The following is a 21,420-nucleotide window of genomic DNA, read 5'->3' on the forward strand; positions in this document are numbered from 1 at the left end:
CCATTATTACGACAAAAAAAAAAAAACTTTTATTTTCTTGCTTTCATGGACCAAAAATTGGACTGAACTGAAGTGACCACACCATGCTTAAATTGGAAAAAAAATGGAGCCCTTACACAAGCATATATATGGCATTGTAGTGCACACGCAAAAAAAGCATTTTTCTCGACACCAAATCCCAAAGTGTGAATGCATCAGATAAGCCTGCAAAATGTAACATGCTGCATTGACAGCAGCCTAGAGTGTACTTACCCAATCCACCGGTAATATTTGCCAAAGCGGAGGAGGATCTGAGCTGGCGGGCAGGAGCTTTTGCAGCAATACAGCAGAGGGGAACCATTTTAGTGCACTACACAGAGAACACAACCTAGACACAGGGGAACACCAAGTCTCCTGTTCACAGACACAAGACAAGATGTGTCAACAAACACACAGTTTCTGAAAACGCAGCCTAGACATTTGCAGTCACTTTTCTCAGACTGTCAAAAACCAGCTATACTGCATACATTTCAGCTCACTTGATATCATAGCCATGAAGTCCCGCAAACGTGATCTCACACACACGCATACCAAAAGGAAATGACATCCAGGCTTTCTATTATTATACAGCCCCACCATTCTAGCATTACAGATAAATAATTAAGTAGAGGCCTACTTCATGCATGTGAACTCAGGCGCATGCATCAGCCAGCCTTCTATCACTCTACAGGATAAAGAAGCTGATTTTTTGAATGGCAAGATAGGCTAACACCCTTGTAAACGTCATTTTACACGTGTTTACATTTTCTGTATATTATAGTCCGTTGCTTGAAATAATAAACCAGTTGTTAGACTGCTCTCGTGTTGTGTACTTCCTCTCGTCCTTCGTCCGGGTTGCGCTGCCCACCCATAGGAACAGATAAATAATACCTTATATTACAAAAAGGCAGTTACAACAAATTTTAGGTAAAAGAAAAAAAAAGACAGTCCTTTCACATTGTGTTCATTCTCTCTTGCTCACAGCCTTGATACAATGTGCAGCGCTGAAAAAGGTGATAAATAATCCTGCACAAATTTTAATATTTTCGTTTCCTTTAACTATTGTGCCTCCTTCACTTATCGTAGTGAGAGAGAAACTTTCACCTTATTGCTTACTGGAGCATTCTGCTAAATTACAGATCTCGAAATTAATGAGGTTCAGCAGACATCTGCACAAAAACTGGGTGTTAGCTTTTTGTTTGGCACAAAGCAAGAGGTTCGTGAAGCAAGCTTTTCAGATGCAATTAAGGTGCACTTGCTACTTAAAAAATATATTGCCACATAATACCTAATGCAAGAAGTTGGAAGCCTTTGTCCAACATTGTCAAATAATCAAGGTGAACTCGGAGATTTACTGTTTAGTTTTTTAGTTTAGTTTCCATACCAGTGGTGGAACAGCCATTTGACCTTGTGTGCAGGTCTTGGCGCAGGCAAAAATGATTTGGCACAGTGACAAGCACTTTTGGTTGTTAGTGACAAGTACCCTTATTTAACTCTAAATACTGGACAAGTCAAAATTTTTTTCTGCCCGTGGTGCCAGCCCCCGTGTTTTTCACCTTTCCTCTCGAAAAGATTTTGGGCCAGACTCCAGATATCTCGAAATCTCAACTTTGAAAATACCAGGAAAAAGGCAACTCCATAGCATCGCCTGCACACGTTTTTCACACGGCTGCCGCTCACTAGCTGAACCAAATGCCACGCTTCACTCACTGCGTATCTCTACCCCTTCTTTCTGTCTATCACCGCTCACTTGCCCTTGCTCGACTGCTCGCTGGCACTACACTGTGGCTCATACATGCAGAGGTGAGCTGGTCTGTCCTTTTTCCTCCTCATTTAGGACGCTGTTACTGATGGATCAATGTGGTCACAGCGTATTAATCGTGGCCTTGCTCAACATGATAAGCACTTCAGAGAAGACACGAGCAGCCTATGCACGGTGCCCTTAGAAGGCAGCATGCGAGCCCACAGCATCTCAGTTCGATCGCGGCTTGATAAAAATACTTGCTTCAAGCTTGCACAATAGTGAAGCTTTCACCTCACCATCGTACAAGCTTGAAGTCATTTGTGGGCATCTGCTAAAAACGTGACAGTTGCACTCTTCCACAGTTCAGTTTCTGTTATTGATGTGAAATTGTCCAGGATTAATTATGATGCAGAAAGTAGCAGTGTCCGCTTTATGGATGTCTGTAAACTGTTATGCTTGGATGACTGGCTTCAAATATTCCAATAGGGTCAGTTGTCTCGACTCTGGGCCAAGCAAGCTGCCTTGGCACAGCGTCAGTAAAGCCAGCGTCCGGTGCCAATGCACGCGAAAGTTACTGACAATATCATTGTGGCATTTTGGGAAAGCTCCCTGTGGTCTCAATCTCTCCTGTACACAATGAACGACCACTTTTTTGGATGCCTGAAATATCAGACGTTGAAACCCTTTGTTGCCTAATGTTTCAAACTTTTTGCTGTGACAGCACGTTCAAGACGGCATTAAATTAAGGCACCATTGCTGCCATTTTGATGATCTCACAGCCTTGAACCAGCGCTATCGCGTACCAATCTGCTCAGTGCTGTCATTAGGCCTAACTGCTTCGATGTTCGCTGTCAAGCTTCCTGCTGCTCAGTGCCATGTTTTTCAATTAAAGGATTCACCACTGTTGGCAATGGCGCCTACTCTGCTTTCATAATCCTCACCGACGGTGCAGAAAGGACGGCAAGAATCTAAAACGTTGCATAATGCCGGTTCCCGAAAGTCCGCTTCGCCACAATTAAGTGGTGTTACTCAGCAAAGCGTATACATTGTTCTGCAGTGAAGCACACCAAAAGTGCGAAGGGGCCACTGTCAAATGACATAAAAAGCGTTCCGAATAAACACGCAAGCACTCTCCGTCACCTGTCACAGTAGGAGCACCGAGACACTAATTATTTGTACTGGCAGATCTTTAAAGCTATTTCTAATGTGGCTGTCGCGATTTGAGCCCTTGAGGGCAGTTAAAGGCATGCATTCGTTTTCGACTGCCCAATTTTTCAGAACTTCTCGCGGTCCCTACAGAGTCCAAAAAATTGGATGTTGACTATATATAAATTAGCCGTGGAAAATGTGAAGCTGATAAAAAATTCAACCTCAGAATCTGCTTTTCCAACCGTGCAGAGTTTCAAGGAAAGTCCATAATCATAAGGAATCTATATGTCAGCAGTTGGGTACACGTATTACAAGATGAAGTGGCAGTGCCAACAACTATGTTAAACAATGCGCGACCAGACATTATCCGAGTCTCCTTCTTACTCAACATCCTCTTCGAACAAGCTCCGTGTCACACTGGTATGAGTACTGTCAAACAGCAGCACAAAGGGCACAAAAGATAAGACTGCACAGCAGAAGTACATATAGAACATTGGTCAGAAATGCAACAAAATTGCAGAAGCAGCAAATGGATAACTGACAGCATTGGTTATTTTCATAGCTATGGCCACTTCGTTGACTTCCACAATGACGACGACAATGGTGGCGCTGTTACAATTTTTGGTTTCAGTTTTACAACCAAGGCAGGATCTACAAATGGCGGCTTTCATTCTCATGCTTCATTTGGCGTAACTTTCCGTTAAAAGTCGTTTTGGAGCATGAGCGAGCGATTGGCGCAGCTGTTCCACCACTGCATACAAACAAGCAAGAATACTGCAATAATGCTAGGTCTAATAACCAAGAAGGATGCACTCTGAAAATTGATTGCGCATCAAATCCTTCACAAATGCACAAGAGCGGCTCTACAATGATTGCTACACACAACTTCAATGCTACACTAAAGCTACCTTTGAGGACTGCTTTCTGGAAAACCTCCTGGCATAAGGAGTGCATCTCTTCATTGGTCACTTCGAGCAACAACTCAGTAAGCATCCTCCGTACTTTCAGCATCTGAAAAAGTCACAGGGCCGTTCCTTAGCACACAGCATGTGCTTACAAATGTCGGCTACAGTAATGACCAATTACTTCAGCTACATGCATAATAACACACTAATGCACAGTTGGATCAAGGAGGGGGCTTCAGAAAATGCTTCAAACCTCCTTAATCATAAGGAACAATAATTACCCAACTGATTTCGTTAGGATAGTGTTTACCATAGCAGCACACATATTTAAATTTCTTGAGGCAGAAATTTGATGTGCAAGTAAAAATTGTATGAATCTTTTAAAGAAACACAGCAATACTTCCAAGTTTGCTTGACAGTTTACCACTTAGAAGCCAGAGGAACAACACAATAAGGTAATTAATAGACAAATAGCATACAGGCTCATTATCACACATGCTACTTAGAATGAAAAAAAAAAGAAATAAGGAATGCTAGCTGTCTTCAACACACATCTTTTGCCAACACTTTTTCTTACTATACCATGATTATTGTGAGTTATTTCACTTTTGAACTAGTAGGCATCACACAAGAACACATTGTTTCAAAAATGTCATGCTCTCTCAGCATCACACAGTCTTTGCATATCTAGCATGAAATCACTATGTGCTACCTTAATCCCATATTCAAAAAAGTTGTTTGCCTGAAAATTACACCTTAACTTAGGAAAACATACCACATCATAACCCCTCGTCTGATGCGATCAACACACTTTGATGACACTCACGGCAATGCCTAAGCAAAGATGTCTCAAATGCACTGGTCCAAAAACCTGTTTCCCAAGAAACTAGCCATAAGAACTGCCCAGGAGCACTCAGGTCTGCCAACACTAGGATTTGGTGAAATTTATTACTCAAGGTGTTCACTGTTCATAAAAAAGAGAGATGTGCAGACTTTGTTATGTCAGAAGACTACAGGCAGTCTGCTCTATAGCCACACCAAGAGTGATGTGCGTCACAGAAAAACAGAAATGGTCATCCAGGAAGGGCCTGCTCGATAATTGAGCAGGTCAGATTTACCAATAAAAAAAGACTGGTGGGCAATGTATTTGGATTCCTTTTTTAAACAAAATTTACCCTAAGCTGGATACAAATGAAAAATATAAAACAAATATGTGTCAATACGACAATTGTAACAAGCTCCACAAAGCAGACATTTTAGAATAAAATCTTGAAAGTTGACAAGCATGAGCATTACTGAATCGCAGTCCCTTCTTCAGATGAGGGTCGGACATATGCTCCATTTAGTGGAGCCTAGACATAACTTACAATTCGAGGCTCCATTATGAATATTGAGGTTGGTCCCTTATTAGCTTACCATTTCCTGATGCTGCTCTTCGGGAGTCTGGAATCTGAAATCCTCCTCTCTTGTTCGCGCAGGCTCTGGCTCTGGTGAGGATTCGCGTAGTGGTGGCGGCGGTGGAGCACCATTGCTTTTTGGTGACAGCCTTGCACGACCACCTTCACTGAACATGTCAACAGCATCCTTGTCATCTTCAGAATCAGAATCCTAAAAGAGAAAAAATCTAGTAATGACATGCCACTCCCATGTGAATACATCAGTCAACCAAAGAATGCAATTCACACCATCAAGCTCTTCGTCAACAGCTACACCATGAAGCAATGTAGCAATCTGGCGACAGAGGTGAGTCAGTCAAAGCTCATTTTGAGAAAAAGAGATGCTGTGAGATCAAGCAAGACACAAGCACTAAAAAGGGGCAGGACAAGTGATCATTCAAAACTGCATTTTCTGTTGAAAAGTCACGTTATACAGCGAGTGAGCAGTAAAACAAAGGAGAAAAAAGAAACACAAGAAAAAAGCATGAATGGTAATTATTATTAGTCACGTTCAGGCACTGCACAGCGATACACAGCACAAACTATGTTTCCCCTAACAATGACAAATCACACCACCACAGTTTCATGGCAGCGGAATCGGCACTCTTCTGTTCAGCATCTCTGCAGACAATACATTTCTGATTTATTCTGGATAACACATGCAAGCAATGCACCTAAATGTGGCATTAAGTTGCATGCACCACGACATGCCACACAGGGCTGGGCAGTATTGAAGCTACATGTATCTTAGATTCTACCTTAATATACTCTGGGCATCTTGTATCTGTATTTTCATACATTCAAAAAGCCTTGTATCTGTATCTTTATTTTCAATATATCGAGTGAAGTATTGGGCATCTTGAGGTACAAGATACACCTCTTGCAAAATCAATAAAATACCCAGTCATAGAAGGCAAGCAAGTGATTACAAGGGAAGGTATCCTTATGTTAACTAACACTTCTAATTAATAGCATGGCCAGGGGCATTTACAATGCATCAAAACAGTGAAATCAAGAAACTCTGCACCATCTTGTTTTAACAAATGACAAGTGCCCGCTTGCCTCTATTTTCTTGTAAAAATAGCATGCTGTATGGTGCTATATGACCAAAAGAAGAAAAGGAGCTAACCAAAACTGAAAGTGATTGTCATAATTCGTTAGAAGAGTATGTGGCCAATTAGCCTGAGTTACAGAAGACACGGTCAAAATACAGATAATAAACAAAATTCACTAAACCTTTTAAATGGTCTATTTTAGAGGACATTTTATAACGCAGCAGCACTTATGCTCAGACTCAAAGGAAAAGATAAAAAAAAGCGTGAGAGAGAAAGAGAGAGAGGCTACAATTTCACCGGAAAGGCGAAGCAGTATCAGTGATAGCGAAGTATACAACAATTACATGAAGGAATTACACTGAGAGACGCCAGATTCTTGATGGTGCAAGAGGACTTGGGCTGTGAAATTGTACTGTTTCCTACTACAGTCGAACCCGGCTATATCGAACTCGCAGAAAAACGCCTATCAGTTCGATATAGAGCATAATTCGATATAAGCCTGCTAAATAATTGGATGTCATAAAAGCACATACCATTTGTAAGATCACTTTATTGGTGAAACTAGCTCAGTTTCGCATAAAATAGTCCTGCATTTTCTTCTGCTTGGGAAATTTCACTGCCTGCGACGCATGCACTTCTCCACATTGTCTAAGGAGTCGGAGCAGCTGAGGCCGCAACCTTTCACATTTGCACAGAAGCACCGGACTAGTGCGGGCGCACCAATCACTTCGGAGGATGTGGCCAAAGGACTGTCGTTGCTTTCCTCATTGTGCCCACTTTCACTTGTGCTCGGTACGATGTCAGCAATGTAGTCTTCGTTTTAGGGCTCTCCCGTGGTCGCGACAGCATCATTTGCGCTCACAAACTCGTCTACCGTTGATTCGTCAACAGCTTCCAGAAATTCTGACAGCTCGCTCCAAACTTCGGCAACACCAGCAACAGCTTCGTCGCATTCATCAGAATTTAGTAACGACCGAGCATGCTTTTGGAAGTCAGCACGGCTGAAGCAATTTCGAATGAACCACTAGTACACGGCCATGCATACGTGTCGGGCGCCACGGGCACAGGGTCGCGAGTTTGGCCGCTTTAGCCCTAATCACCCCCTTATTCTTCAAGATTATGCTGAGAGTGCTCCTTGGAATCTTGCACACTGTGGGGACATCCGATTTCTCACCGCATTCAACCCGATTTATGATTTCGAGCTTCACGACAAAAGGCGAATTCTGCCACTTCATCACGGCAACACTGCGGTAGAAGGCGCACACACAATGAACCAGAAAAGCAGCGAGACAACTCGCACTTTCGCCATCTTGCACGACGAGGGCACAAGAGCCTCTGATTGGTTGTCTGAGCAAGGGCTGTGGGTGGGCCAGGATCATTTTTTGCAGGGGGTTGTCGACGGCTCGCTTGACGCAGCATGGTCACGGTAGGGACAGCAGTTGGATCGAGCCGCGTCGCCGGGTTTCCCCGTAACCGTGAGGGAAAGCCAACTTCTGGGGGCACTTTTCTAACACTTGACGTTCGATATATCAGGAGTCGCTGCTATTTTTGTTCGATGGAAGTGTAATTTTTGCTATATATACTCATTGTAACTATACCTTGTCCAGAAATTGTTCGATGTATACAATAATTCGACGTAAATGGGTTCGCTATAGTCAGGTTCGACTGTATGAGGTCTTGCGATTTCTAATGTAAGGCAGTCACTTCAATCAACAATTCGAGGTCACCAAAGTTTTTTCAAGTGCATGGAATATGTACCCCATACAGTCGATCCCGAATATATCAAACCCGGATACAGTAGACTCGCGATAATTCAAACTCTGATAATTCGTACTTTCGGTTAATTCAAACAAAAATCAAATTTTTGGTTGGTTCGCCATGTTTTCAATGTATTTTAAGGCCGCTTAATTCGAACACCGTAATTCGGTTAATTCGTACTTTTTGCTTGTCCATACCGGAAAATTATCGGCTATCGTTGCCACCACTGGTGAAAAATCTGACTTCTTATATCACCACAACAGCGGAAAATGTTAAAATAAGCGCACTATGGCCTAAAAAATAAAAGAAAGTGAACAAGAGCCTAACAAACAAACGTTCGAAACAAAATCCTCCCGAAGGGCACATTGTTGCTCAACTTTCCGTGGCTTGCTAGCATGCTTGCTAGCCAGTTCAAAGCAGGAAGTTCGAAATTAAACCACATAACCCTCAAAACTTGTGGAAATGACGACTGTCCACCTGCGTTTGTCAAAACGCTCAAAACTGACGTAAAACCTGACGTAAAAACAAAGAGCACGAGAAAAGGAAAAAAAAAAAAAAGGTGCGAAAGTGACGCGAGTAGCATCGGCCGATCCCGAATCACGTGACCGCTCGCGCTTTTCTTTCCCTGGTCGGTCGCCCGCGTTGGTAGCATCATGTCTCCGCGGGGGAAGTACTGAACCCTTTCTGTGAAAGAAAAATTGGCAGCCATAGAAGAAGTTGAGGCTGGAGCGAAGAAGACTTCTGTGGCATTGAAGTATGGAATCACAAAAAGTACGCTGACAACGATTGTGAAAGCGAAAGACAAGCTGCGAAACAACGCAGGCCATTTCGCTCCCGACAGAAAAAGGCTTAGGGAGGCGGCGCATCCAGAGCTTGAGAAGGCAGTTTTTCTTTGGCTGAAGCGCACTCGGAGCTGCAGTCTACCAGTAAGTGGACCAATCCTGCGAGAGAAGGCCGAACAACTGTCTTTGCGCTTTGGAATTGAAGACTTCAAGTGTAGTGATGGATGGGTGTCGTGATTCAAGGAGCGACATGGCCTCACTTTCAAAACAGTAAGTGGAGAAGCGGCAGCGGTCGATGAGGCGGTTACTACCGACTGGCAGCAGACGCGTCTTTAGAGCCTACTGCTTGAATACTCCCCGGCTGACATTTATAATGCTGACGAAATGGGACTGTTCTTCAAGTGCCTTCCTCAGCAAACATTGTGTTGCAAGGGGGAACGTTGCACCGGCGGAAAGCTGAGCAAGGAGCGGCTCACAGTCATGGTTTGTGCCAATATGGATGGTAGTCACAAGCCCGAACTTTTCGTTGTTGGCAAATCGAAGCGTCCGAGATGCTTTAAAGGCGTCCGAACTCTTCCCGTTTCTTATGCAGCAAATACACGTGCATGGATGACGCAATCTTTGTTTGAGGATTGGCTGCGGAAACTTGACGTGCGGTTTAAGCGCGATAAAAGAAAAGTGCTGATGATAGTGGATAATTGTCCCGCTCACGGTGACGTGGAGGGGCTGGAGGCAATTCGTCTTAGTTCCTCCCTTCAAACACAACAGCTGTCCTCCAGCCTCTAGATCAGGGGGTAATCTAATGTCTGAAGATAAACTACAGAAAGCTACTCCTTAAGAGGATGCTAATATGCATGGATAATTCCATGTCGTACAGCGTAACACTGCTGTCGTCTGTGGGAATGCTAGCTGACGCATGGAGTGCAGTAACATTGGCAACGATACGGAACTGCTTCCAGCATGCCTTCCGCATACCAGGCCACACCAGTGATACCTTGCCTGACTGCGCTCGAAATGAAGGTGAAGACTGCCTCCAAATGGAGAGCGATGAATCAAGGCTAGTGCTTTCTGCACTCTAAGCACACAACATAGCTGCTGACCTCAGTGAATTTGCGGTTGCCGATGGTAAGCTCTGCGTGTGCAGGGAAGACACCCTGGACGACTTGGTGGCTGAGGTGCTGCCAGCACAGTACAGCAGCGAAAGTGAAGAGGAATCAGAAGAGCAATCCGCTGTGACAGCAGCACAGGCCTTCCACTACCTTGCCGAGGTCCACAAATTTCTGACTGTAGAAGAAAATTCTCAAGAACAACTGGCTGCTCTTAATGGAATAGAGAACTTTGTTCTTAATGCACATGTAAAGAAAAAACAATCAACAATTCATGATTTCTTCAAACGGTCTAGTCAGCCATAGATTTCCATTAAACTTGTTCTGGATCCTTAACCTCTGCTCTGTTTTTACTGTGTAATTAAAGAGTGAAATGTGTAAAATATGATTTAGCTGGATAATTAATTGCAATGTGCGCTGCAATCTTGCTCAGAGTCATATATGCGAGAACTTCCGATAATTCAAACTTCCTGATAATTCAAACAAAATCCTGGGGTCCCTTCGAGTTTGAATTAACGAGAGTCTACTGTACTTACTGAATCTTTCAAAAATGTCCAATGCACACAATGAAACAAAATTGGAGCAAAAGTAGGGAAATTTTTATAGTAGGGAAATTTTTATCCCCACGGGCGTAGTATAGACATAAAACATGAGAACTTGCGCAGTGGAGTACTGTATTTACACAATTGTAAGTAACCTATTTGTTAAAATTTGAAAATCTGAAGTGGGGGGTCGACTTACAATCGAAACTAAAACATGGCACCGCATAAAAAGCGAGACCAACGGGCTATCAGGGGAGCTACAATGCAGTTACAATTTTGTTTGCTCTACGGCCCCACCCGTAGCTTTCCGCTATCCTGTGTGTTTGTTTGCTTTTCTGAAGGGTTTTTCAACATTTTTTAGATTTTTACAGTGCACACAGCACTCGTGGGGGGGGGGGGGGGGGGTGTCGATAGTTCATGGAAGTGCCGCTGTTCAATTTGGGGTGGCACCCTCAGAACAGTGGCATTTGCGGGGAGTATCAAGAGTTCATGGAAGAGCAGACACCGCTCGCGTGTTTCTCTTTCCCTGTAGCTCTTTAGTTTCATGTGTTCGATATGACTGCCAGCCACGTGCTACTTCCATGCTTCCTCAATCATCATGAATGCTCCGAGTCCACTAAACAGTCGGCGCTCGTTTACAGCAGCGTTGAAGAGGGTTGCCATCCTTTATGCTGAAGAAACAATAACTGCGCAGCGGGCTGCAAGTTTGATATTTCTTAATGGATGGTGCGAGTGTGGCGACAGCAGCGAAAAGGTTTCCGCGGGCCGTCGGGCCGCTTTCCGGAGTTGAAGGCCAAGCTTGCGGCGTACGTCGCCAAAATGCATGATCAGTCCGTGCCAGTGACATGCGACATGGTCATGAGACAAGCCTGGATCTTCGCCTTTTAAGGACCTGCTCTACCGTGAGTCGAGTGGCTGGCGGCACGAGACCGTGAACTTACACCAACCGGACATGTCAAAAGAGCCTCCCTGATGGCTCTGTGTAGTTGGGTGCTTTCGGCGTGGACTTATGTATGGATGCAAATGCACTTATGTATGCAAATGTGGAATTTCGCTGGACGACGCTATGCTGCGGGACCGTAGCAGCAATGATCATGCCAGCTACTAATAAATTTTCGTTATGGAATGCACCCGTGGGTACGCTCTTCTTTTTTTCCCCCTGTCACACGCGATATGGGGGGTGGACTTGCACTAGAGTCGACTTAGTCATGTAAATACGGTAGGCTATGTCACTTTGGTAGGCATACTTTACAGGCTATATGTACAGCTATCAATAGCGCTCTCTGAAGAGTTCTGTGCGCGCAAAGAAACTACACTAATTGTATGCTCCTAATGTGTCATTTGTGCTTTTAATAAACAATGATTCATAACGTACTTTGTAATGACAGAAACTTGCTAACTTTAAGGATACTAGGATGTGAACACTGTTTTATATTAATTGTGATAACAGCTGTTCATTATTTGAAAACTATTCGATTCATATTTGATTCAGCCTCAAAAATCACTATTTGCACACCCTTAAAGCAATATTCAGTGTATAATATCTGTACCACACACTAGACATGGTGCGCATAGCTCACTTACAAACTTTGACTTCGTGTTTGATGGGTCGTCATCTTCAGTTTGCTTGCTGAGCCTTACACGTCGCTCTGTTTCTTCCTTTTCACGTTCCAGCTTGCGCATCTTTTCCCTCTCCATTTTCTCCAAGCCCTCACGAATCCAGCCAGGCAAGGTTTTGCGCTTTGCGGCATCTAGGACATCAACAGACATGGGAATTTCCATGTTAATCTGCCTGTTCCTGCACTTAAATCCTGAAATGACACAAGGTAACATTTTAGAACAAGGCATAAGTACATTGCAAAAATGCTTTCCAGCAAAGAACAAGGACACAGACACCAGGAAAGGAGATTGTTGGGTCTCATTTCTTGAGGAGTCTGTAACTCGATTTCAGCTGGGAATCATTTTGCAATGTGCATCCAGCGACCTCAGGCACTGAACGTTTTCAGGCAAGGTATAAGCAGACGTATCAGAGCTGCCCATAAATGTCTGAAACATAAGAGACTTAAGGGCTCACCTATCTGTGGCACCTCCTCTTCATAAAAGGGAACCTGGATGTCTTCCCTGTCATCGCACCGCTCTTTCCTCAGGAACGGCGGTGCACAAGAGTTCTGGCCCACGCCCCAGTACTGGTGGTAAGGGTCCCCGGTGTTTGGATAGCTCTGCGAGAGAACCAGAAGAATGTCGCTGAAGTTTGCGCGCAACACACTTTTGTCATTTAGCGTGAGCTTGTGTCCACGCTTTGCTCCACTAGTCCTACCCCACACAATTCTCTAAATTTCCCATGTCCTGCACTTTACCAGAAAGCATGCCTGTAAATGGCCCAAACATCGTACGCAGTTCTTGGCCTCCCTTAAACTGTCATGCGCCTCTCTCAGTGTTATGAGGATGTGGTCAAGTGTTCATATCCACAATTGCCAACTGATTTTTCAGATATCTTTTCTCCAGAAGGGGGGCGGGGGGGGGGGGGGGGGAAGGAGGGAGCAGGTAGGACATATTCAATTACTTCGACTTCGGATTTACAGCATCGCCACAAATCCCACAAAGGCACTGTATCAATGTAAAGAAATATTTTTACTGCATTTTGTTTTGCTGGACTTCTTACACATTACCTTACACAGTGTGTTGCAAATATCATTGCTGTGGACAGTGTGGTTGCACAACCCTTTGCAGACTACTGCATTGAGACAGCAGTGTCTTTCAGGATAAGTTAAATGTAAAGTGCATAACTACCACAACATCTGAAGCAGTTGTTATTGCACAGAAGCCACCAAACACTTCACAAATGAGTATCTACAAGTCATGTGATGCTGGGCAAACCAAATTGCAATTTTACAATGGTCTCATTTGATGGGTATTACGTAAGGGTTATTTCTGACACTCACTTTTTTCAGACTGCTCCCATTGCTTGAACACTTATCACAGTCTCCTCAAAGACTAAAAAATCAGTTGGCAACCATGTCAACAGCCAGCAAAAATAGTTTTAATTGATACGAAAAGTTATTTAAAGTGACAATTTGTGGCACTTCTAGCATAAGTTTATGTTCCATAGGAAGCACCATGCCTTCATTATTATATATATATATATATATATATATAAAGCCTTTAATGATTCCAGTCACATCAGCCCCCCAAAATGTAGGTGTGTGCTGACCCTTCACAGAGCTACCACTTTCAAACAGCGAATTATGCCTGAAGATCCTCCACAGTGTTACAAAATAACCACAGGGTGCCTGCTTCAATTGGCTGGAGCAATGACTGAGCTGCACCTACGTCCATGAGTGGTGGTGGGGGTGCGTACTGGGCGTACTGTTCAGCACCGCCATGGTTGTAATCGTAGCTCTGGGACGCGTGCGGCTGGCTTGAAGAAACATGACCATAGTCAAAGGTCTCTTTCTCAGATACTCCCATGGGTGGCATGGAAGCGACCGTGGGAGGGCCCATTCCCCCAGCCGGCATCGCCTGGTGTGGACCCACTGATGACTGCCAGGATTTTCCTTCCCCAGCACCCCAGGACGATGATGCCGGTCCTCCCCAGTAGCCGCCTGTCGGTGGAGGTGGCCCAGATGGTGGCATACCCCCTGATTACACAAGCAGAGAGCACGGGAAAAACTAGAAGATAAAAGTGCATAATATGGCACAGTTTTCTTTCTTGAGAAGCACAAGCAATATGCATAGACGAGCAAGTTACACTACACAGGTGACTGAAAACAAGACACGTGGAGGATGGAATATGACACGAAATGAAGTGCGGAACTCAAAATGACAGTCTTCTTGTCTGTGCACATCTGGAAATCCGGTTCATGTCTGTCTTGTTTCTTGTAACCTTTCTAGCACAACTTACTTGAATGTGGAAGACGAACTAGCCCCTCTGGAGACCTCATTAACTGTTGCATGTATTATTTTATGCCTTGTTCCACCTTCCATTCATATCGTTTTCAGTAAACTGCATAGCACAACTTGCTCGAGTGTGGAAAACCAGCTAGCCAAGCCTTATCAAGTACTGTGCAGAATGCTGAAAAAAATGAATTCATTTTAAGATGTCCCTGATCATCCATTGACGACAACATATGAAGGGAAATGTTTCAGCTTCACCCAAAGTGCAAAGCAGTGACAGCACAGTACAATTTACAGATCACTGTGAATCTGAACTCTGTAGTCAGGCTTTGTATGTACCTACATATAAAGAACCAAAGCTTCTGTCTCTTCTCCACTTCTCTAAACAGTGCTTAACTCCTTTATGTTCAGTTTCTCTGGCATCTCTGTGCTGCCAGTATGGCTTAATGGGGTACAAAAGTTTCAGAGACCAAAAAAGCGTGGAAAAATATTTTTTTTTTGAAATTTCTATATTGCAATGAAGCTGTATACCACAAACCCCCAACAGCACAACCTTGTCTGTGGACAGAAAAGAGCCAGAAAGAACTATCATCATCAGCAATGGCTCACCCCGCTACCCCCTAATGGCCTAATAGTGTCCGTGTACAGAAAAGTGCGAGCAAAAAAACTTTAATCATCAGCAATGGCTCATACCCCGCAAGCAAGCAATAAATGCATGATAGAGAACAACATGTCAAAAACTGTTATTCTCAATGGCTCATACTTGCGGAAGCAATGGCTCATACCACCGCAAGCAAAAAAAATGCAATTGCTCATGGCCCCCTATATCACAGTGTATATCACAGTAATATGAGGAACGTTTGCCAGAGTTTATTGTTTGTCTTGTTGTCATATTGTAGGTGGTGGTCCCCTCACAGTTTCGCTGTCCAACCTGGCCTTAACAGGGTGGAATGGAATGGGTCCTCATTTTTTTTTTGTTCTTCAGGAACTTATGCATGATCTTGGAAATTTTCATGCATCTTGGATCAATATTTTAATCGTAAGTGTTTCATGTGATGTTGGCAAGCTGAATTTTTTCTGATGAACACGCAAATAACGGCCTTTTCTTGTGATGTGTGATGCTACTCCATGTGCCAAATCACTATTAAGAAAAAGCATGCAAAAGAGTTGTCCCTACAAGCAATTTCATTCGTTGTTTAAGACACGTGACGGTAAGCATGCCGTGCCATTTGCAGATTTTCATCATCGTGTGCTCGAACTTCTCAGGCGTGCTAAGCTTGGCACACAACAATGTCAAATTTAGTTTGCTACAAAGCATATTCGGCGAACAGAAAGGGAAATAAAATGTGTTCAACTTTTGGAAGTGTGCAGTAGCTATGGAAGACGTCAACGATAGTTTGCTACCAGTGCCAAACGCAGTCAAAGCCTTCCCCAGTGACTGCAGAAATAGGCTTAGGAGTTATTAAGGCTACTTGAGACCAGTGTCCCCCCTTAACTACTTTCATCTCGCTACTCTTTTACAACTGTCTTTTGTGTCTTTGTACACAACACATAAAGAGCCTCCTGAGCCATTAGAGCTCTCAACAGATGCATCATCAATATCATGCTGATGCAGTTAACTGTGACGTTAATTTTTGAGAGGGCAAGGTCCTAGGCATGAAGTCGGTCAAGATGCCTTCTCCTTTTGAAACTTTATACAGTTAAACCTCAACATAACTAACTGCAACACACATGAACCTTGTTATAGTGAAAAGGGAAGTAAGAAAACAATGGATATAACGAAGTAAATGCAATCCCCCCTTGAAACCCCCATAGAGATCCACTGATATTAAACCTCCCTTTAAAAAGAAATAAAATTGTTCTGCCAATGGATATAATGATCTAGATTTGTCTCCAAAAGCAAAGATACCAACGTGCACTGAGTGTATCGCTTTCCACCAGGTTCCGCACTCATTCAGCATGGCAGATCAAAATTCCCGCAACGAATACACCATTGAGCAGCACTGGTCTTTCTCAACACCACGCGTAGCTGCACGCATGGTGCCATGCACAAGCAGCACATTTTCTTATCTTATTGCACCTTTCTCTCGGTGCGGCACATAGCTGGTGAAGCTAGGCTCACTCTCCAAGATCGCTATCTCGGAGGCCACGCCTAGCTGTGCCACATATTTATGATGCTGCTTGCGTGCAGTGAAGTAAAAATTAGTGCTATAGTGTTATATTTTTGCCAGTATAATAATCAGCGCAACAAAATCAGGATAGTGCCTTCATTTCTCTCTCTCACTGCAGCGCACCGCGCTGTGCTGATGCAGCTGCGTGACCTCTGAGATTGCGTGAAATTGGCACGAGCCGGCCAAGCCAAGCCAGCACACTCACACAGCTGAGCCGTGGGGACATGAGAAAGCGGTAGTTCAGGTAGTTTCACTTTTAACGGCCAAACGCATCCACACATACATTTGCGTTTCTGGCACTGTGGCAAGCTGTTGGCCGCATACTCCAATGGGTACCACGACAATATGAGCAAGCCAAGTGGAAAGCAGAAGCAAAAGACCATCACATTGGAACTTAAGAATGCTACTGTAATGGCTGTCACATCAAGTGCTAAACGTCACGTGCTGCACTCAATAGAGAGTCTATTGCTGTTGTTTTATTGAATTCTCATTGCATACAAGCCGCAAAGCTATAGTCTTCTTTGCCTGTTTAACATTGTGCATATCATTGGGCATATACTGCAGCAAACGGCAATAGTTGGTGTAACGAAGTAATGGATATAACGAAGTAATTTCGGCTTCCCTTTCAACTTCATTATAACCAGGTTGAAGTGCATAGCAAAATTCTCAATATAATGAAGCATTTAACTTTTTATAACTTCTTGTCCATAGAACGCCACATATTTTATATCCCGATTTGAACACCATATATTTTCGTACCTCTTTAGGGCAACTGTTAGGTCACAAACCCCAGTGCCCTCTTTCAATTGACTCTTTTATTGGTGTCACTCTAATGCCACCATGATGCCAAACCCTTTCTACGTCTATGGCCACATAGCCAGTCATTAGGTCCTTCAGGATGGCCAAATGTTTTTGTCACATCACATTACGAGCCCACAAAATGTATTCAACATTAGCATAGTACAATGCTGTCAGATTTACATCTTTCCCACTTTACTCTGTTACAAAATTTGTACTGTTTGATAATAGGTATGAATGATGTTCCTCTCATGATGTCTTTCATCGAAGTAACTACATGAAATAAAAATATGCCTTGGCTTTCCGCTTTCACTTTATGTTTGAGGCTCGCTACAGCATTGTGATGTGTCAAGTGCACGAGTGCCGTGATTAAAGTGGGTCAGCCATGCGAAGGTGACGATGAGACACTGCAGTGGTGGCAGAGCGCGCCGAAGAAATAATTCGAACAGCAGCAACAACAAGCGAGCAGAAAGAGAGGAAGAAGAGGAAGAGGTCGGGGAGATGTGGAACAAGAAGCCTGTGTGGAGGAAGGAGTTCGCCAGTGCTCCAGGCGTAGGAGTGATGTCATCGGACGTCAGGCCCGTGCTTCGTGCCTTCTACTGGACTAGGGCGACTTTCCAGGGGGGTGTCATTGCGTTCTCATGAACTGCGTTCTCGTGAATCGCATTCTCGTGATCGCATGCAGGAAGATGCTAAGCGACGTCGGAAAAATGAAGTTCACGCACCGGGACCTCTACTGTGCCGAGGCCACCTGCCCTTGTTCTCGGCGTCGCAATGCGACTTACTCCTACATTACTGGATCCCGGGTGTTCGCCTGAGGGTGACCAGGATTTTTCTTGAACAGTGCCTGTCTTCAGCACCGCTTCTATGCTGTGAGGTCTGCCTCCGTCGCCACCTCGAGTTCATCTCGCAAATCCACTGCAGACCATGAAACTGTAGGCCCTTTCTGACTTTGAAACTTTCTTTGGAGACTTAATTATTTTTTTGTGTGTGTGTTTGATTAGTTTCTCTTTGTGCTGCATGTTCTTTAATGAATGGCTTGCACTGTGAGAACAAACGACTTTGTCACTTCATGCGCTGAGGCAGTGCCTCAGCTAGGATTAATCAATTGAAAGAACCTCATCATAGGCATACATCATCTGTGACAGGCCAAGCATTGATGCCTAGCTGGCACAACCCTAAAGCTTCCTCTTAACTGTGCCACCTGCTGCAGTGGCTGATAAGCTACGCCGTTCTGGTGCTGAGCATGCAGTAGCACATTCAATATCTGACCACTGCATGTTATTGCAAGTTAAACAAATCCAGGGTACTAATATTATTGTTCACATCATACAGCCCCCAATGACTGCTTCCTAAGAGTGACCAAAACTTTTCTCATGTTCTTACTTTGCTACAGGCAATTGAAAGTGATGGTGATGTCATGGCTGCCATTTTTTTATGCATCACTTACAGCATGTGTATCGCTTTGGGACATCAAGACTTCTTGAGTGAATTGGTACAATTTGTTTCAAATGGCACTAATTTGAAGCTGACATATACAAGAGAGAGACAGCAAGAGAAAGACATACACTGGTGCTCATCTGTTTAGTCGTCTCTTGTGTATGTCTCGTTCACACCAATGCACAGCAATGCTAACCATGCAGGTCATAACCAAGTGTTGCACTTGGTTTCAGAGAAAGGCATGTGTACAACATACCAATTGGTGGTCGCATAGGTTTGTGAGCTACAGATGGGGGCATCCCAAGAGGTGCCTGAGGTGGTGGCAAGGGTGGTGCAGGCACTCTGGGGGCCATAGGTGGGGCCATATGTGGTGCTGGCATAGGTGGTTCGGGCCTGGAGGGTGCCTGCTGCATTTGGATCCATTGCTTGGCGAGTTGGGCCCAGTCCACTGAGAAAGCAAGGAGCGAGACTTTTCTTAGGGCAGATACTGGGGGAGGAGAAAAGTGAGCCCCACAAGATCCCTACAACTGAGGTAATTCAAGAAACTATTCATACTAAGCAACTACAGAGGAACAACAGAAATTATATTAAAGGATGAGATGGAGAATACTGACATGTGAAAAAAAGGTGAATTTCAAAAGCAAATAAATTTGGAGAGTTATTTATTGCAAACGACACTTATTTGCTTAACATGAGGTAAAGCATGTTTTCATTCCCCTCTGTTGTCCTGCATGTTCTCTTGCACTTTTAACTCAAGTTATGCAGTACCAGCGAGCCCACCAGCCTGTTCTTTTGAACTTATTCGCTATTGGAGATCACGATGTGCTTAGATTTGATCCTAGGCCAACAACAAATATTTCTTGTACACTCAAAAAACATTCGCAGCTACTTTCAGTTTTACAATACGCAAGACCAGCCTTTCTGGGCTCTAAAGCACCAATTTCATGATGCTGAAAACAAGCGACTGCCCTTAGATTGTGCAATAGAAGTTGTAAATGAAACAAATGCTATCAGTGGTCATGACATTTCAGACACAAGCTTGCTGTACTTCAACAAGCCCTCAGCCTCATGAGAACAAAATTAGCATTGCTGCAGTGCCTAATTTATATTACTCAGAATTGGATGGTTATCACCAGCACATTATCGGGGAATGTGAAGGAAACACAAACCAGCTTTGCTCTACTTGTTTAATTTACATTTCCTTTTCTTTTTCAAATGAGCCAACCTCAAGCACAATGTTTAAATGCGCCTGGTTGGCGCAGCTCGCGTCAAGCGCAAACTCCGTGCGAGCGGTTTTGTGCGCGACAGCGACAAGCGATGGCTTCGAGCTATGAAACAGGCCGACGCGCGAACAGATCACTCATTCTCGTCGCTCGATCGCTCGGTTTTAGAAATCTAGAATTCGTCACTCGTCGCCCAGAAGTGTTGTGAGCGACTAGCCAACTCCATCGCGTCGCATGTCCCCGTCGCGCGCATGATCGCTTGCAAGGGGTATACTTCAAACAAATGGTTAAATGTCAGAGCCTATTATGATAGCGTAACTAACGGTAACCAATTGCTAACTACGCTGTCTGCGAAACATTAAGGCCACAACAATGCTCTACGTTTACACATTATGTTAAGAAATGAAAATAGCACACATGTAATGTTCCTTACCTTGTTCATGAGGCACGTTTTGATACATGGAGGCATGAATCGGCCATTGATTCCACGGTCCAGAGGGTCCGGACCACATGATTTCTATTTACCGCAATTTTTTACACTGAAGAAAAAACAGGCAACTTGCAGTCTCTTTCATGGCTGCTAAGAAAGAAGCGAATCAAGGCATGCATCACAAAAAGCGTGCGAACGGTCATGCGGCGTCGTTAACAATGCGCGCACAATACCTATAACAGGGCTTTCAGACGTGAGTTCAGCATTCTGATATGACCCCCTTGCAGATAATCCAAGATAGGCAGATTAACGAATGTACTTTCTATGACCGACGCCTGTTCCTAGATAGATTTTAATAAATTACAAGTAGCGATCACAGTACAAAGTGTTTTATTCCCGCACAAACGCTGCACAAAAAAAACCTTATGGGATTTCATTCAGCCTCTAAACATTTAAAAAACTCGCATATTTTAGCTTAATTAGGTATCACACCCAATGCAGTCGAGATGAGGACAGATAAACACAAATAGAACCCCCTCTTATTAAGGGAAAACGCTTCACATTACGCCAGCGCCGGTAGCGCGTGGAACGAACTAATTCTGATTTCAAAGTGCCGATGGAATCATTTGCTGCAACTGTTGTTTCAATCACGGACTGTCCGTAATCGACAATTCGTTCGACAACGTTCAACGACAACGTTCAGATCGTGGCATACTGCTGAACTAATGAAATTTACCTTGGGTGATTGACTGCGGCAAGAGTTGCGCTGCAGTACTGCAGGGCTCCGACGCAGCCGGAGCAACGATGTTCCGTGATCCGAATTTTGCAAACGGCCAGGCTAGATGCCAAAATACATCATGGTCCACATACACAGCACCTTTTTCTTCCAGAGATCAAAAATAGTAAATCGTTGCAACCTGAAACGTGCACAGTTTCTCGGGCTAACAAGATTAACAAGATGGCGTAAAA

The 21,420-nt window shown here is 44.0% G+C and overlaps 1 protein-coding gene across 5 annotated transcripts in view; it reads right to left on the reverse strand.

Moving 5' to 3' along the window:
• Positions 1-21,420, reverse strand: part of LOC142585844 (uncharacterized) — a 32,232-nt gene extending 10,812 nt beyond the window's left edge. Inside the window, exons 1-9 of one of the 5 annotated variants that reach the window (XM_075696894.1) lie at positions 21,188-21,420; positions 20,455-20,560; positions 19,055-19,246; positions 13,826-14,133; positions 12,570-12,714; positions 12,080-12,246; positions 5,233-5,424; positions 3,820-3,922; positions 253-309 (exon numbers count right to left, since the gene is read on the reverse strand). In XM_075696894.1, coding sequence (XP_075553009.1) covers positions 253-309; positions 3,820-3,922; positions 5,233-5,424; positions 12,080-12,246; positions 12,570-12,714; positions 13,826-14,133; positions 19,055-19,246; positions 20,455-20,533 — 1,243 coding nt within the window. In that variant the 5' untranslated portion in view covers positions 20,534-20,560; positions 21,188-21,420. Of the gene's footprint in view, positions 1-252; positions 310-3,819; positions 3,923-5,232; positions 5,425-12,079; positions 12,307-12,569; positions 12,715-13,825; positions 14,134-19,054; positions 19,247-20,454; positions 20,602-21,187 lie in introns of all 5 variants that reach the window. The other 4 variants (XM_075696890.1, XM_075696891.1, XM_075696893.1 and 1 more) reach the window with 4 other exon arrangements.

Source organism: Dermacentor variabilis, chromosome 6 (assembly GCF_050947875.1).
Source record: "Dermacentor variabilis isolate Ectoservices chromosome 6, ASM5094787v1, whole genome shotgun sequence".
Lineage (NCBI taxonomy): Eukaryota > Metazoa > Arthropoda > Arachnida > Ixodida > Ixodidae > Dermacentor > Dermacentor variabilis.